Consider the following 19,627-nt stretch of genomic DNA (forward strand, 5'->3'; position numbering starts at 1 on the left):
GCAAGAATTTTAATTTTTATCGAATAATATTTGATGTTCGGTTTCGTGATTGTGTTCGACAACTGCTGATGAGTTTGTCTTTGTCTTAAGGCTCTTTCATGTCCTAGTTGATATTTTTCGTCCGGTCTCTCCGATCCATTCTTTGCCGCATATGTATGGAATGCGGTAACCTCCTAATATCTCAAACGGAATTTTGTCTTTGGCGGATCGAAGATGTTTAGAGATTTTTGGACAAGTGGTAAATCTGGTTTTGGCATTATGTTTCCTAAAAACTTTTGATATGTGTGGGGTTGGGATGCTTTCGGACTTATTGTCTTTAGAAGGTTGCGGTGAAGTGAGAATGGTTGATAAGAATATCTAAGAATGGAAGATTATTATTAGAATTTAATTCAATGGAAAAATGTATGGTATGGTGTATAGACTTTAAATGGCTAAGAGAATCTTGGACGAAAAATATCAAAAGAACACTCATCAGCAGTTGCTGTTGATAAAACTAAAATTCTGGATTGCAATCAGTTCTTCTACCAAAGAAAAACCCAAACGACTTGCCTTTCACCTATATGGGAGTCAGTTATTTGAGACAATGTTCATACCCCTCCTTTAGCTCCGCCTCCCTCAAACAATATATAAGCAGTTATAGAGTAGAATTTGAGCGAGTTTTAGTCTTAGCTCTGAAGAAACAGGATGATTGGCGATACGTCAGCAAGTCTAATTTATAAACAACCGACGCTTTATTTTAAGAAAACAATAATTTTTAGTAAGTAAAAAATTAAATTAAAAAAAAAAACAAACTAAAACAGTAATATTCGTCATTTATTTGAGTACATTTTTCAGTTCGTTTAAGATTCTGTCTGGGTTCTCGTCTACGTTCTGGGATGCTAATTTCTTGATAGACTTGTCTTATTATTGCACAAAGTTCGTCCCGATATCTGGGTCAATCACCAAAAATTAAAATCGAGTGGTATAATATCAGGGCACCTCGGAGACCAGGGTTCAAAAGGATTGTTTCTTCCTTCCAGCGCATATTAAATTTTTTGTTAAACCGTTGACGAACAAACCTTGAATTGTGTCCCATAAGATGTTCTAAAGCATTTCATAATTCAACATCAAAAAGTTAACTAAACAAAAAACATTTTATTATTTAGTTTCCGGAAATCCCTTACCAGAGACTGACTTTCTGGGAATATTGATCGTTACAATTTATATCCCAGTGGGGATTATTTCAGGCCCAGTATCTGTAATTTTGAGATGATACAACTGCCTTGGTTCCCTCATTTACTTCAAATAAAAGCCTCCCTTTTAAAACAATTCCCTTAGGCACAATATCAGTAATCTAATAGTTAAGTCTCACCTTCTATTAATTATGTAAGAACCTTGGTATATGCGGCTAGATTTTGTGATAGGTGAAACATCTGATTGTATTTAGCTGAGATTTGCTCGATTTCTGCCAGTATATCATTATCCTCAGGATTTATTTAGATAGCCAAAACATAGCGGTGTCTTCATCTTGCAGTATACATTAAATATACATTTAATGTATATTTGCAAATATAAAGCAAAAAAATGAACAGACATAGAGAAAAATAAAATTCTAATATTAATCACGATACAACTTCCTTCCATTTCTAAAAGGATATATTAGTATTTCAGCTTAGCAACTCCAAGGTATTCATTATTTTTTCACACATATCTGGACTTTAATATTGTTTAACAAGTATTGCATAAAAGTAATTGTTGAGTTTAAGACAAGAACCGTAATACTTTACCAATGTCTCACACAATATTGATTTGAATTTACTGCTGAGAACGCTGATTCATACAGCTTCTCCATAAATATTTGGAAACATGTGTGAACTGCTGAAATGCTTCTCAGAGAAGTGCATCATTACCCCATTACACCAGACCATACCGTAATTTAGCTGCGAACAGTTCCCATTAGAAAATATCTCCAATTCCTTATTAATCGCTACAATGACTTAAAGGATAGATCTGAGTATCGTGTGAATAATAGTGCTAAAGGAAAGGCAAATAAAATATATGGAAAATTGGATATATAAAAGGAAACAAACACTGGACCCTTGTTTTTAGCCCTGTAGGACTTCAATTTTTAAAAAGCTTGCAGTACTTCCATCTGAAGTAACTGCTGGCGACCTTCTAAGGGAGTGGAAGATCATAGCGGATGCACTTTGACCGAGGTCAACAAAATAGTGATAGAGTGCAGTAGTGCAAATGGTAGAATGCTTTACTATGTCATATGTTGTTGAAGCTGTATCTTTTTCAAGCATTTTTGACACTGTTGGTAGAACACTAATTGGTCTCAGATTAGAAAGTGATGTAGGGCAATTGGTGCTTTTTGCCATTCAAATGGAGATGGAGAGTTTGCTGGACAAAAATTGTTACATGCGCACATAGGTGTGTAATGATGTTCATTCCGTGCAACCAAGTACATTAGTTTTTATTTTTCATACAAACTTTGAGTACTGTCCTATATCTGAGTAAAACTAAAGCTAGAAACATAGTTTGTTTTATTATTATATATATTATTTTATTAGTAATTTCTGAATTGATTTAAGAAGGTAATTGTTCATTTCATTTCTACTTCGACAAGATTTTGTAGTATGTTTGTTTTCATCCTGGCTCGTATTAATATTCAATATTTTTAAAGAAGACCTTATATTATTTTGATTTTTTTTCTGTATATTAAAAACCACTCCTTTTGCAGTTAGGATAACGATAGCCATCATATTTACAATTCACCAAAAATAACCATAATTCGATATATTCAGTTTTATTGTCTTTGGAACATTGAATATTAAATTGTTTAGCATATCCTGTATTAAAAAGTGTCGTTTATCTTCAATTAGGTTATTACAATAGTAAATGAATCTTGGGGTAGAAGAATTTGCGACTCACATGAGTTGGTACTCTAACAGACTGCGTCAGCCTAATCAGGGTAATCGCATATGATTGAAGAGTAAGTAACGAGTTGCCACATACCCATGAAATCGATATATCAGTGCCAGTGTAATAGAGCGAGCTCACTTGAATCGCTTTTGTTCTTGACTTTACGATGAACTTAATTTGCAAGTGAGGCTGAGCTGACTAGGAGCGTTATGGTTTGGAGTACAATTAAAGATGGAAGCTTCTAGCTTTTCCCAAGAGAATTATGTATGCCTGCTCAATTCCACATTAATAACGTGTTCCAATCTATTGGATTAGGCAAGTAACTGTAAGATCGAATGTAAGACAATGGCAGACCACATATTAGTTAGCAGTTAATATAACTTTGCTCCGACAAGTTAATATCCTTCCATGGTCCGCAATTTCACCAGGCTTAGCAGATTTGATAGGGAAAAAGCTGAATCGGTTGCCACATCTTAAACTGGATGTACTGGAGTAAGATTATTCTGAGAGAACCTGCTGCACATATTAATAAAAAGTTAACAATTCCTTTTAATAAACTATTATTCAAATGTACTCCTACGTTTCTAAAATATGTTTGAAATATATTTTCACTAGGGATGTTTCTAATTTCTACATTAAACAGTGTTACTCGGTCTTTAACTAGTTAGTTAGTTTTCTTTTCTCGCCCCAATGTATTTTATTTTATGATTGACGGAATTCGGATAACAAGTATATTGAAACAAGACACATGTCGGTCTGGAGAGCTCAAACAAAACAAAAACGAATGGAGCATCCTGCTTACAGTGTCCGTTACTAAAAGCGCACAACAATGTTATTCCATATACACTCGCATTCTTTCTTGAATGTAAATAAGGAAGTCGAAACGCATACGACCACCATTAACTCTTCGCTACGGTATAGCAACCGTTTCGAGATAATGCGATGCGGTTTTATAAACTTCAGCAAAATTTGTGTTGTATTGGATTGTTACGTTCTTTGGAAGAGAAATACTGAGGGATACTTGGTCCATGAAGTCTCAGTGTGCTGTCCAACCAGACTTATTCCTTCTAGATGTTTCTGTTTGTTATCGGTCATAACAATATGGTTAATATAACAGCATGCAGAAAATAATTATCATTATTATGCCTTACTTAAGTAATTGTCTATCTGTTTTATTAAAATACTTCAAAAAATCGAAGTAGGGATGCAAAGTACGTGAACTCTGTTGTCAAGGCGGTTGCTTGACATCAGTTTTTAAATTCAGTTCTTCGTGTCTTATTAATTTGGTTTCTAAAGTATCCGAGCAGTGTTATTTCAAAAAAGAATCATCGAGTTTACTAATCAGGAAATGGTAGATATGCATTTTACGTCTGGTTTCGCTGATGGCAGTGCAATAGAAATTAGGCGATTATGTCAAGAGCACTTTCCTAATAGAGTCTCACCAGATAGGAAGACATTTTCAAATGTACATAGAAGGTTGGCTGAAACAGATAGTTTGAGGGTAAATAGTCATTTAAAACGGGCTTATCGGACTGTAAGAACTTCTTACAGATGAAGCCAACTTTTCCAAAAATATAATCAGAGCTTTTCACAATAACCATATGTAGTTGTAGAATATAAACATTAAGAACAGTTTTCGGTAAATGTTTGGACTGGAATTGTTGGAAATTACTTAATTGGACCGTTTTAGCTGCCAGAAAGGCTAAATGTTGCTAAAAGAAGTACCATATTTAATTAGGAATAGAACGTGGTTCATGGATGAAGGCGCACCTGTTCACTTTAGTGTTACAGTAAGAGAATATTTAAATCATACCATCATAACCGATGTGTAGGTCGCGGCGGACCTCAGTCATGGCCCCTAGGTCCCCAGATTTAAAGTCTGGTTTATCGAACCCCAGTTTACACCGTAGAAGAGCTGAAGCCTCGTATGTCCTAATTTCTATGTCCTACTTTTTTTTAAAAGGTTGTTATTAATTTATTAACAGAAAATTCTGTTAAAAATTATTCCAAATATGTTATGTTTTTAAAAAATAAGAATCATTTATTATTTATCTTGTTGTTAGGATGTTATGTTATTTCATTAAAACTGTAAAAGGAAAAAAGATTAGTCTTCTAATATTTTTTTTTCTGAAAGATACTAGTTGGTAATTAAAAACTAGATATTTTGTTTTAGATAGATATGTTATTCTTCACACAAAAAAGTTCTCGATTTAACCAGAGCAGTGGCAACCTAATTAACCAAAAAAATTTTTGTTCATAGACAGTCAGTGGCACCGCCACTAAATTCCTTACGAAAAATAATTACATTTGTATTCAGTTACGAGCAGATTTATTTGATTTCTCAGCTTTTGTTAGTCCATCGCATTTTTTCATTTTCACTTAAGAATAAAAACTGATTTCTGACATATTAACGATATTGTTACGACTATGCAGAAAAGGGGTTTTTATTTTTTTAACCGAAAACCGTACATCGGATTGAAAAAAATAAATTAAATTTCTCTGGAAATGATTGAAGATTGTAAAAATAATTTTTATTTTAAGAGAAATCAGTGGCGTACCATCTATGTCTGCCAAAAGAGACAGGTGAAATTCAGTACGGCCGCCACTGGTGTATAAAAAAATGTGGTACACTAAATAATGCCTCTTGATACATAGTACATGTGTGCTAAGTTTCATTAAAATATCTGATGTGGTATTACTGATTATTTCATTTTTTAAAATTTTACCACCCTTTATCTCAAAAGTTAAGATATTTAGGACATATGTTCATATGTAATTTTCTTTCTAAAATGAACCCAAAAATCGCCGCTTTAATTATTGACTTCAATTAGAAAACACCCTGTAGAACGTATAAAATAAAACTGGACAAATGTTCATTCAGGAAGTCCAGGACACTTTCGGGCTTTTAATCATAAAATTATTTTAGATCCATCAGAAGCAGAGGATTTACGTTAACTAGGTTTAGCGCTAAATTTGTACCTCTATGTTTTCGAGATGCTTTATATTTCAGCTGATTACCTTGTATGTATAGTAAACTTCCAAAAAATTTTTAAATTGTAAATATAATACTATATTATGCAACAAGTGCGGTAAATGGAATTTGACTCACGAGTTTATTTGACACGAGCGGAGCGCAGCGGAGCGAGTTTTTAATAAACGAGTGACTTAAATAGTTTACGTACTTTCTGGACGCCCTCTAGAGCGGCCTGGGGGCACAACGGGCCCATTTGGTGGCCTAAGTGCTTGGACGCCCGCGAGGGCGCCCCCCTTTAATACCAATACCAATACCAATACCAATACCATGTTACGTACTATATTTTTTCTACTATCGTTAGTTTTTGGGTACATTTTCGCAAAACAACACAAATACTGACATGACCGTCAGAATTGACAAACGTCAAAATTCAAAGCGTGGGAAATATCTCCGAAAACATTCGATCACTCCCAAATTCGTGCGGTAAAATCCCGGAAATGTCCGAAATTAATTAGGTATTTTACAGACGGGAGTAGAAAAATAAATTGAAAGAGTGTCTGTCCAGTAGGCAATAACAACAGGATGATTGGCGAAATGTCAGCAATTTCGACTAAGCAAAAACCGACGCAGGAGGAATCCAGAAGTTGTGTAATAAGGTTCTGGATTCTTCTTGCGTCCGTTTCTGCCAACCACATGAAAGTGCAACAGAAAAAATATGTTTTTGTTTTTGCCGAAATGCAAATAGGAATAAGGAAAGAACAAAAATAAAAAACATTTCCTTAGCTCAGATTTTAATACCTTTTAAAGAAATTCTGATTCCAGTATAATTTTAAATGTTTTTCTATTTGGGAGAAAGTGTTTAAATGGATTATAAATTTGCGCCTGCCGATTTCCCGTTTTTCAAAAGCGGAAACGATGCAAAAATTTTACAGCTTGCTTAGAGCAACTTTTAAAATAGATTACGTATTTATCGGAAGTGCAATAAATGTCGGAAAACTGATAATAGATTTTTCATTATAATTAGCAAAAACTAAAAACGGAACATTGAAGATGGATGGATGGAGGAAATTTTTGTTGTTTTCTATCACAAATTAAAAAAAAAATAAACAAATATTTCAAGAACGTTCTTCGAGATAGCTGTTACTGTCCATTACAAAGGGTTGTTCACGCCGTGTGGTTCGGGATATTGCGTTCATTATTTGATAAAGTATCACCTTTGCGCTCTATAATGCCCCCTCCGTGTTTCATGTTCCGGTTGGTATGCTTTTACTATTAATGTCGTTGTAGTTGGATAACAAATTACGTTAGAAGTTGCTGAACAGTTCCGAACTGTTCTTCATTATTATCCTTATCGCCATGATAGATAAAAATTTTACCTGCGATTGAATTTAAACCAAACGTAAACAACAAAATACAAAAATCCACTTTATCTCATTTCTGTATTTCCAGGAAAGCACAAAACTATTTTGCGACAAAAATAGAAAAAACCGACAAAAAAAAATGTATATCTAGTATCTACCATAAACGAGAAACTGCGGCAGATAATTATAATATATACCTCCTGGTAAGCTACAAAGTATGGAATACTAAATACGTTGGGCATATTAATTAAGTTATTGCCACAAGCAGATTAGTATTATTAGGACGGAAAGTTTAAATTATATTTCGTTGGTGAAAATCTAATTAAAAACAGGCACTTATTCTAAATAAATAATGATATTGTATGGCGTTATTCAAGATAGAGGCGAGAGTAATAATAAAAAGGCCGGAGGTACATGGTTTCGGGTAAATAAAAAAAACGTGCTAATTTCAAATTTTATATTTTAAAACAAATAAAAAATTATTTTTCCCTTGTTTTTAGAAATTTTGAATTCTTTATTAACGTTGCTTCCAGGACTTCATGATTCCCGACATTTGAAAAATATTTTTTGAAATTTCTTATTTTCTTAATTTATTTATTTATCTAGATACACTGCTTAACAGGATAGACCCAACTTCAGAACAGGGACATAAGCGTCAAATTAAAAAAAAAGAAAAAAAATGCAATAGGACAGCAACATGCTAATACAACGTAAAATAAAATAAAAATAATTATGTGCCATTCCTTAAAAAACACCGTCACCTACAGAAGAAGAAAATATACCAAGCTGGAAACTTGTCCAGTTACACAGATCACACATTCTATGGAAAGAAGAAAATTTTAAAATATAAACATGTGAAATGTGAAATGTCACGTTGCTTTTGCTACTTTTAACGATTTTTCCTCATTTCTTTTTTTTCCCTGACAGTTCACCGTTAACCTATACGATTCTAGCACAGTTACTAATCATATTTGTGGTATTTCATTTAATTTTCATAGTTGAGAAGTATTTATTATTACTTAATAAAAAATAATATTATACTATAATTATTAATAAGTTTATGCGTGTGTCGAAACACTTGATTTTGAAAGGAATTTGATCGATATTGAAAAGAAAAGTTTGCTGCATGACGCAGCAAGTAAGGTTCTAAGTTCATATCTGCAGGTTTAATGCCGTTTTAGTTAGGATAACTTGGCGGGAAAGTTGAAAAACAAAAAGCTGCTATTTGGCCAAGAAAAGGAGGTTTAAGTTGATATCTGCTGGCTTCTTAATGTTTTCTATACAATAAGTGGCGAAAAAGTCAATTTTGACCCAAATTTTATCGAAATATACAAGGGAAGGGAACTATTTGTCACAGAACGAAAGGTTTTAAGCTGAAAACTGCATCTTGAAGCCGATTTTGACTAAAATTTTATCGGAATCGACTAGAAAAAGGAAAAAATTAAAATTTGACATAGAAAGTAGGATTTTAAGCTGATATTTACTGGTTTAATGCCGTTTTAGTTGCAACAATTGATTGCCCAACATTTTGGATTTCTTTTCTCCACGCCGTAGATCTTATGTTTTTCCAAAATGCCAATGGTGCGCGTTAGATACGCTGTGTAATAGAGATTAATAGTGAAAAACGTGCATTTAATGGGCTTTTGAATCGACTTTAAAAATCATTAGTTATTTGTATGAAAGCACACTAATAAGTATCTGGCAGAAAATAAATATCTTATTTATAATAAATATTTGTTTATTAGTCCCAAATATATATGTAATTTTGCTTTGAGATTTAACTTCATAGGTATCCTTATCAGAAAAAGTACAAATGGCTGAGAAAAGTACTACATAAAAACTTGTCATATTACCACCAACCACTAAAAGGCAGTGATGGTGATACTCCGTGCCATTCTGGCAATGATTCTTTGGATATCTTGGTCATTTTAAAATTATGTAAATTATTATTATTATTATTATTATTATTATTATTATTATTATTATATATAAATATTAATTATATAGTCATTTGAAAGCTTCAAAAATTATTTGACCTGAAATTTCGTTCTTTTATCGGAAAACTATGAGTAGAAACAAATTGAAAAGTCTAAAGTAAATTAACTAAAGTAGGAGATACCGAAAGTAGGTATCAACTTTCTCATTTTAAATAAAGTACCTTATATGTTATTGCTTTTTTTGATTTGGCTGGTTCATATATATTATTCTAAACAAACCTAAAAATGACGTTCGCAGACCGAATACTATCTGTCAGTGTTTGCCACAAGAATTTTAGTGCCACTAATGTACCCTGTAGAAAAAAATACTTTGTTGAATAAATTTGAAAACTAGTTTCGATTAAAAAACTGGGAAAAAGAATTTTTTTCAAATGGAAAACACTTATTTTTTTCAATCATATCTTATTTCGAAATAAAAGTGCTACTTTGTATTGGACAGCATACTCCGAATATAGCTTTATAGACTTATAGCTTTGCAATAATAGTTATGCGAAGTTCCCGGTGGGGCACCCTGTATATTACAGTACACCCTACACCTATGCAACGGGTTTATTGTTATGTCAAATTTTCTATCACAAGGCAATTAAACCAAAAAGTTCTAGCTGGCTAACATTAATTATGATAAAGCTTGATATATTTTTGGCTTTAAGGTATAAGAAGTGTAGAAGTATAAGGTATAAAAAGGAAGGAAGGAATAAAAAAATTACCCAGTGTTACTTTAAAATAAGGAAGGTAGGTACAGGGAGAGAGAGAGAGAGAGGGATTCCTTTCATTACATTCATTTTCGTACAACCAGCTTTCATATTTAAAATTTTTGAATAAAATAAACTCTTACGAACGTGTAAAAAAAATATAGTATTAGTGGTGACCCAAGGATTTTAGGGTCACATTGGCAACCATCGTGGAGAATAAAAGGAATGAAAAATATGAGAATAAAAAAATGACAAAGTAATCTTTTAATGAAAAAATTGCAACCATATAAGTAAAAAATTGTATATTTGTGAGAAACCCGATTAGGTGTTCCATGATCTACGACTCAATTATTAGTATCGAGTCTTTTGTGTCGGGTTTCGCGTTTCCAAGAGCCCCCGTAAAACATGACCTTTTCATCGTTTTTAATCTTTTTCTAAATTATAACAATATAGTAAATATTATGTAATTGTATTATGCCGACCTATATCTACGTCTATCTACAAGATACAATTATTAGTATCAAATCTTTTCAAGCTCAAAAGTGAAATCTTTTGTGTTGCGTTCCATATTTCCAAGAGCCCCCGTACAATATGACACTCTCAGCGTTTTAAATCTTTTGTGTTGGGCTCTACGTGTCCCAGGGCCCCCGTATAATATGATGTTTCCACCGTTTTAACCTTAATTTAAATTATAAAAATGGAGTAAATATTGTATAATTGTATTATGCTCACGTGTATCTATATTAGTGAAACACAATGATAGACAGTTATTAGTATCGAGTCTTTGCAAGCTCAAAAGTGAAATATTTTGTATTGGGTTTCATGTGCCCAAGAGCCCACGTATAATGTGATATTACCACCGTTTTTAACCTTAATGTAAACTATAAGAATATAGTATTGTTTAATGCCGACCTGTATCTATATTTGTATCGAGTCTTTGTAAGCTCAAAAGTGAAATCTTGTGTGTTGGATTCCACGTTATCAGGAGCCCCCTACAATATGACACTCTCACCGTTTTAAATCTTGATCTAAACTATAACAATATAGTAAATATAGTACAATTGTATTATGATGACCTGTACCTATATTTGTGTCCACTCTTTGCAAGCTCAAAAGTGAAAACTTTTGTATTGGGTTCCACGTTTCCAAGAGCCCCCGTATTCTCACACGACAAAGTAAACAACTTAACGAGCAGATAAACCGATAAGTTCGCCGCTCGCCGAATCGTACGCTCAGGTGACGACGAAAATGTACCGTCAATGGAACGAAAACAAAGGAGAACCTACGTCGAAAAAAATCGTCCATTCACGCGTACCCATCCGCACGCACCGAGGTCGCGACTCACCTTCGACTTTCGCCCGTTCCACGTCCTCGTTGTCGTCCCTGTTGGTATGCCGCACCACAACCCGGTCACCATCACCGCCGCGCGACACCACCCTAGTCGTGTGCGACGTCACCACGTTCACCTGCTGCCGATAGCTGACATCCTTGTCGTCACCCGTGATCATCACTAGACTCGTGTACCGCGCGCCCGCATTACTTTTCGACCGGTGCACCAGGTCCGCCGTCGACGACGCTTCTCGACTCACTAACACACCTGCGCCGCCGACCAACGCTCGCCGAGGTCCTCCCCGCTCCGGGCCCGGACTCCCGGTGTCTTTTTCCGCGTCGCTGGAGCTCAAAGACTCCGCGCTCACGTCCGATAAACAGGGGCTCGACGAATAGCCCGTATTTTTAACAACGGCCGCCCGATCGCCTGCATTTGGTGTCGCGGCACCAAAATTCGATTCGTTTCGTTCCGTTCCCGGCGAAACTTCGAACGGTTTCTCGTCTGCTAATTTCCATTCCATTTCCGCCGGAATCGCATTCAGAGAGTCTTCGAACTCCTGGCTTCCGTCGTCTTGGTCCTCCGCTTCCCCATCACCGTCGTTCGCCGCTTTCGTATCTTCTTCGCTTTCATGCGCGTCTTCCTCCTTGTCGTTTACCTCGTTGCTAGCACCACGATCACTGTTATCGCCCTCCGCACTCCTCCTGCTATCACAGTCTTTAACGTCCACTTGTGCACAGCTCGCGATTTCCCGTTCCAAGAACGAACCAACTTGCGCGATAACACCACCGTCACCACAATTCGTCCTGGTATCTTCTTTCTCTCTCTTGGTCGTTCTGGCGGGCCCGTGCCTCCTCCCGTGTTTGAATTTGCGACCGGTTTCGCGCTCTCTGTCCCTCGAAGGGCCTGCTTCCACCGATTCGCCGTCTTCGTCGAAATATTTAACACCGATCAACTTCAACTCTTCGATCCCGTTGACTTCTTCCGCGGCCAACGGTTTTATATTGGTCAGTACGACAGTACAGTCCATTTCCGTGTCGGTGTCGTTGTCGGAGCTGTCTTCGTTGGACGACGTAGCCGCTTCGGAACTCGACGACGAAGATCCCTTATGGTTGACGACGAATACCCTGGAGAACCGTTTGGGTTTCTGATCGGCCACGGTACCGGTATCGTTGCTGTCGGTGTCCGCGGAACCCGATGACGTTTCTTCGTCTTCGTGCTCGTCGTCGGAGCACCTGGGCTCGTTTTCTTCGTCGCAGTCGCTGGTTACGTTGCTGCTGGGCAAAGCGTCGTCGCTTTCCCGACTATTGGGCGACCCGCTGACGTTGTAGACGCGACTCACGCGAGGATGCTCCGGATCCGAGTCGCTGGAGTCGGAGGAGGTCGAATCGGGACCTGAAGATGCCCTGAAAGTTGAATTTTTATTATCCAAAAGTTCGTTTTCCTATGTATATAGGCATAGTATGGGCAATCCTGTCAAACGAAGTTCAATACGACGTCCCAATGCAAAGAAACAAAGTACATAACGTTTCTTTGTAAAGTCTGTTCATAGATATAAGAAAGTGACTAACTGATACGAATTGAGGAAAGACCCGGGCAAGCTGTAAGAATGAAATATGGCCGAACAGGTCCGTACTTTGCGTAGAATTTAATTATTTGGGGTTTTGTTAGGAAAGATATTAAACAATATTTATTTATGTTTAAATGTTAAATAAAATTACAAATTATTTTTATTACCTACTTAAATGACTTAAAATTATTCACATAATATATCAGTATCACTATCGCTATCATCGCCGGATGTTTCTATAAGTTTGAGGACGGGGAAGATTTCAGTTGATGCCAAACATGTTCAATGGGATTAAATATATAGTGGTAAGCCTTAAAACTGTATGCCCCAGATTTTTTGGTATAATCTTTTTCGGTATAATCTTCGTGAAAATAAATGTCGTTATTATACATGCAGTTTTGGATTGTTGCTTTTGTGTCACATGAGGAAGGGGTTTTAGTCAAGTGTCTACTGTGATAACTTGCATTGTCCATTTGAATGACGCTATTAGGAGGAATGTTTGGAACTAGTTTGTTTTTAAACCAACTTTAAAATAAATCAGCGGTGGTGTCTTAATGGTAATCCAGAGAACAATCTTTAATATTTTTCGCAGACAGAGAAAGTCCATTTGGAATCAAACCATCTTTAGAGCCAGCATGCAAAATAGTTATTCTTTTACCTCTTTTTGATGGCGCGTTTGTTTTACACTTATCAGTTGAGTCAACCCAACCCTTTTCAGGGGTATCGTAAGTGTCGAACCAGGTTTCATCCAAGTAAATAATTGGCCTTTGTTGTTCTCTGTAAATCCAAATTTTTTCTAGATACTCTAGTCGCCATTTTCGAATTCTAAAAGATTCCACTAAAACTTGCCTTTTGTCATTTTTTTAAAATTTAGAACCTATGTATTGAATATACTTTCATAAAGTAGTTCTGCCACATTTAACACCGGTTTCATCTTTTTCAAGCCTCCTAAGTAAGATATCTAATAATGATGTTGGAATTTTCGTCAATGTGGCCGTTTCTTCTAAAGATGCTTGCTTGCTGGCACCACGTTCAATGAGAGTCAAATATATATTGTTTATAACTTCCTTAGTCTCAATAGAATACTGTTTTCTACATTTGGGCGGGAGCATCTCCTCAGATACACTAGACTCGCCCATATTTTGCATAATTCGCACACGATTCAACACACGCTGTATTACACACGAAATAGGAATGATTACTAATAAACTTAAACTAAGTAGTATACCAAACCAAAGAATATTAAACACAGGTAGGTATAAAATTATTTTCTATTACGGACCACAATTTTACCTAAGTTTAAATTCCGAAACTTTGGGTAATAATCTTGTTGCATTGTATGTTAATGACCACCCTTGGATAATCCCATTCAAAAGCAATGGGTTACTTTCTTATATCTATGAACAGACTTTAAGCAAATCTTATTTTGTGTCCGTTGAAAGTGCTTAAGTGCATAAAACGAATAAAAGCTTATCAATTGTTGCTTTTAAAGTGTATTGTGCTTTTCCTAGCTCTTGGTAGGTATTGTGTAAAAGCATTCGTTTTCTTTAGTGTAGTAATACTATATTACTTTTAAGAACATAAAATATGAAAACCGTTCGAACCGCGAGTGAGTAAGTTATTTTTGCAAATTCAAAACAACAAACAGCTAACAAGAACTGACCTGAAATCGGTGAAGGAAAAGACAATGATCAACCTGCTGGAAAATCTACTCAAACGGACTTAACGAAGGATGAGCCGACTCTAAAATTTGACAGCTTAGTTTTGCAGTCAGGAAATTGAAGATTTGGAACAGAAAATATTAATTAGCATTATTAATGCAGAGACCAAAATTTTTTATGTAAAAAAAATTAAAAGTCCAATGATGTCCGTTTTTCAAATTTAACCACAAGATATAACAAGCCACTGTGAAATACTTACATCTCACTGAAAGGTAGAAATATAAAACCAAACTGTTGTTTTAATAAAAAAAATACTTTATTTTAAAAATTCTATTTTGAATCAGAACATTAGTTGCAATACCAAGATGTGTTGGTGATGCATTTGCATATTCAAAATAAAACCATTTGGTTCCACATATTTCTTTCTCACACTGGATCATGGGTCTACCATCGTGAGGTCTCTTAAAAATGCAATAATGAGTAAGTTTGCCAAGTCCCTTTGCATTGGAGAAGTACTGAAGAGGAATTTTGTATTTTCTATGCCAAATTTTTCAATTCGGAAAAATTCTTTGTTGGCTACCATATAACAAAATCGCAACATTGCAGCTTTGATACAAATATTTGTATCTGTACTTGATTATAATAAGTACCAGTCAGTGTCCACAATATGATTTATTGTTAGGAAATATGGGACTTCAAGAATGTTCAAGCATCAAGAAAGTACTAATTTGTCTGGAGATGCAGCTAGTCGATGCCACTTTTAAAACAAAAGTAGATTCAAAGTATTTATAAGCGTGCAAACTCCTAAAAGCCTTCATCTGCTTCTTAGTGTAAAAACCATGGGAAACATCAAATAACTTATACTGGTGGATAGATTTAAACCGTCTACTAATTGTAGTTTTATCTGATATCTGCAAAACAAAAACATTTCACAAGATGAACAACACCAACTCATATACAGCTTTTTAATGTTAATTCAAAACTCACGACACAAATGGTTTTTTCTACTCCCATCTGTAAAATACCTAATTAACCACCGATCTAGCGTGCGGGAAGCGTCATTTTACCACGTCAGTTTGGTTTCCCATGAATCCGAGCCACTTCCGAGATCCGCGGAGCCACAGTTCCGGGATTTTACCGCAAGGATTTGGAAGCAATCGGATGTTTTCGGAGTTATTTCCCACGCTTTGAATTTTGACGTGTGTCAGTTCTGACGGTCGTGTGAGTGAATGTATTCGTGTTGTTTTACGAATATGTACCCAAAAAATAAGGGTCGTACAAAAAGGATAGTATGCAACACATTCGGTAAACTTTTTACTCACTCGTTTACTAAAAACTCGCTCCGCTGCGCTCCGCTCGTGTCAAATAAACTAGTGAGTCAAATGCCGTTTACCGCACTTGTTGCATAATATACTATTTTACTTGACCTACTACAATTGTTTGCCCTAGACAGCCATATTTGCTTAAGTGGTTTGTATTGCCTAATTGCGTTATTCCCTGTGTTATAGCAATCGTCCTCGGTCTTTTCTCATTTCTACAGGGTGTTCGAGCCCAACGGTCGATTATACATACGGGTTTTGCTCGGTACGCTGAGAACGAGATTTGTTGCGTTTATTCGGCTCTGCATTTTCATTGATCATAGGGACATGGAGAGTTATTACATTAGGTACCACTTATTTTAACAGGATGTCGCGCCTAGAACTTGGTTGATTTCTAGTCAAAACTAGCTCAACTTTGATAAATTACATCTATATCTAGATATGTTTAACGTATTTTATATTATATACTATAAGTAAATTTCACTGTTATATTTCATATTTTCCGTTGAAAATGGTTTGTGGGCATATCTGTAAACTTTTCCCCCATTTTCTCTGTAACTTCCTGTCTATCAAGCTAATTACTAATACAGACATATAAATAAAAAAAAAACAGCAAATAAAATTAAATTGAAGGAAAATAGGGAAAATACTTTGCTGAAAATTAAAATCACTCATTTTATGTATTCCTATATTATTCATAATTGAATACTATAGTAATTGTGTATCAAGTTGTAGGTCTATAACGAATATTTGTAGGATTTCTTCGTTTCAAATTTTTAAATGAGATAAGATTACCAAAATTAGTTGTTTCTATTTGAAAAAAAATATCTATACAGGAATTATCAGCATTATTCTCTTTTAGACTAAACGGCTATAGTGATTGCGAAATAAAACTCCATTTTCCTTTTATTGCTCTATTTGTGCATAAGAAACATGGAAAGAATAAAATAGAAAAAAACCTAAAAAAACCTAATTAATTTGTGATTAATTATTAAAGTTATTTTATCTACAACCATTTAATAATAGACGCATAATACTTCTGACAGTGAGAGTATTATGCTACGCATAATACAACAAGTGTAATTATATCATAAAAAAACAAGTGTAATTATATCATAAAACAACAAGTGTAATAAAATATTCTGGAATTCTTAATAATCCGGGCTTCAATTAATCGGCGCAGAATTCACACATTTCATTTATTATTTTTATGAAAATTTACTATAAAGTTACCCATATTAAAGTCATACACACGTTACCAATTCAATTCTATTATTCAAAAACAGTTCAAAAAATACAAACCAATATGACAATAATTAAAAAGAATTAGTAGGCCGTGCAGGCTAAATCTGACAGCGCGCAGCGGGTATCCATAGCGACAGCTTACCCGACGCGACGCTCATCGTGAATACAAACATTTTCTTTCATGAAATAATAATTGTAAAGTAAATAATATTCATATAGAGAAGCTTTAAAATTTCGCCTTGCAATTAAAACATAAGATTTAATAAAAATGGATTCTGAAAACGAAGTACTAACACCCCCGGAAATTCGAGCGGCAGCGGAAGCTGCGTCTCTGGATTTACTTCCCAAGAAATCAAGAAACAATTATGAAATTGCCTACAACAATTTCATGGATTGGCGATCAAGAAACAAGGCCACCTCCTTCTCTGAAGATACATTATTAGTGTATTTCAAAGAATTGGCTAAAAAGTATAAGTCGTCCTCCTTGTGGACGTTTTATTCCATGCTGAAAAGCACACTTTATATTAAACACAATGTCAAGATCGACCACTACGCGAAGCTACATGCTTTATTAAAAAGACAATCAGAAGGCTATCAACCCAAAAAATCTAAGGCATTTACCGGACAGGAAATAAATAAATTTATTTATGAAGCTCCTGATACAAAATATTTGGCTACAAAGGTAAGGAATGATAAGACGTTACATACCTACGGTATTTACCAAGAGGTGTTAATTTTTTAGGTTGCATTAATTATGGGAGTGATGGGTGCATGCCGCTCAAATGAACTACATGCAATGAAAATACAACACGTTACATTTTATGAAGGTTGCACTAGAGTAATAGTTCCCGTTACGAAGACCAAGATCCCTAGGAATTTTACTATTACTGAGAAGTTCCATGATATTGTTAAAAAATATGCAAATCTGAGACTGCCAAATGCATCAGATTCTTTTTTTATGAATTTTCAAAATGGAAAATGCACAAAACAAGTTATCGGCATTAACAAGTTTGCCAAAATGGGCAGAGAAATTGCAAGTTTCTTACAAATCAAAAACCCAGAAAGATATACCGGGCACTGTCTACGACGATCTTCAGCCACATTGTATGTCGACGCAGGGGCAAGTATGACAGCTCTGAAGCGCCACGGAGGCTGGAAGTCGGCTTCTGTAGCTGAAGGCTATATTGCAGACTCGCAGAAGAACAAGACCGATGCAGCTACTAAAATATTAAGTCAAATCAACCCTAATTGTAATATTAATAACAGTACTTTTGTTTCTACCCCCTCACAATATCCAGGTATGTCTACTATTACGAGCGAATCTTCTCATAACACTTTTTCGATTAGTAAAGACACCACGGACATTAGTATTGGTACTACACCAACTACGATGAATTTCAATAACTGCCCTAATATAACAATCAATTTTATGAAATAGACAGAGTAATACATAATGATCCTATTAAGCGTCAATTTAAAAATAATTGTGTGCTGAAGTGTAAATGTTAATTAAATATTATTAAACTTATTAAATGTTCAATCCAGGACTTTCATTGAATTTATTCCTTATTACATCACAACTCATAACACATAAACATATAACATAAACAGCATACATAAACAGTAACCAGTGTTGATATTGAGTGAATGGTAGAATCTAAAAATGTATGATATTATGTTCCATTTCATATAAAGCAAGTTAACATCCACTTCCGGCCTAACCGGAAGTGCCACCATCTTGAGAATATTCTAGCTGAATTGCTCTGCCATCAGCATTAGCTTCCTACCGAATTTTCAGGTTTCTCCCATGTATAGTTTTTTTTCACAATAAAATGACACATTTCAATTCCGGTGAGGTACCCTATATAAGTGGATGGTTGTAGATAAAGTATAGTATTTGACTCGAGTATTATGGACCATAATAAACTCAGATGATTATAACACTCGCCGCAAGCGGCTCGTTTTATAAATCATCCTCGTTTATTATGGCCTTCATAATACGCTCGTTAAATAATATACTATTATAAGGTGTTCAAAAACAGCACATCGTAAATCAATACATTTTTGAGCAGGTTTTTGTATTGAGCGAATTGCCTCAAGTAGCGTTCTGCCACCTATATGGTTTATTTTTTCTCTTATTGCACCCTTTAAAACGTCAACGTGTTTCCCTATAAATTTGGTCTTTTACATAACCCCACAAGTAGAAATCAAGTGGGGTTATATCTGGTGACCTAGGAGACCAATGCGTAAATCCATTTCATTGATAGGTGCCTCGGAAGTTATGAGCTGCTGCGCCATCTTGTTAAAAAATGCGCTTCTGTCTACTTTTTGACCAACATGAGAGCACCGATTACACCGCATCCAACGTTAAAGCTGCAACGAATTTGTGAACCTCGGGGATGATTTTTTGGATTATACATTTCAGAATTTGAAAAATTTGATTCGTCAGTTCACAAAATATATCCAAAATTATTTATGTTTTGGCGGCAAAAGTTAATATACCGGAACTGGTAGGAATCTTTAACTGCAAAAATGTTTTTTTTAATCCTCTTGACAGTATTACAGGATAGGTTAGAT

At 35.1% G+C, this 19,627-nt stretch overlaps 2 protein-coding genes across 4 annotated transcripts in view; one reads left to right on the forward strand and one right to left on the reverse strand.

The window, feature by feature from the left end:
• LOC132702588 (uncharacterized) overlaps nucleotides 1–19,627 on the reverse strand; it is a 219,228-nt gene that overhangs the window by 67,324 nt on the left and 132,277 nt on the right. For all 3 annotated transcript variants that reach the window (XM_060671334.1, XM_060671332.1, XM_060671335.1), the window contains one exon: nucleotides 11,274–12,661. In XM_060671334.1, coding sequence (XP_060527317.1) covers nucleotides 11,274–12,661 — 1,388 coding nt within the window. The remainder of the gene's footprint in view (nucleotides 1–11,273; nucleotides 12,662–19,627) is intronic.
• On the forward strand, nucleotides 17,319–18,488 carry LOC132702589 (uncharacterized). The gene is made up of 2 exons (XM_060671336.1): nucleotides 17,319–17,732; nucleotides 17,793–18,488. The coding sequence occupies exons 1-2, from the start codon at nucleotides 17,319–17,321 to the stop codon at nucleotides 18,486–18,488; spliced, it is 1,110 nt and encodes a 369-aa protein (XP_060527319.1).

This window comes from Cylas formicarius, unplaced genomic scaffold (assembly GCF_029955315.1).
Source record: "Cylas formicarius isolate icCylForm1 unplaced genomic scaffold, icCylForm1.1 PGA_scaffold_5__7_contigs__length_24384050, whole genome shotgun sequence".
NCBI classification, from domain to species: domain Eukaryota; kingdom Metazoa; phylum Arthropoda; class Insecta; order Coleoptera; family Brentidae; genus Cylas; species Cylas formicarius.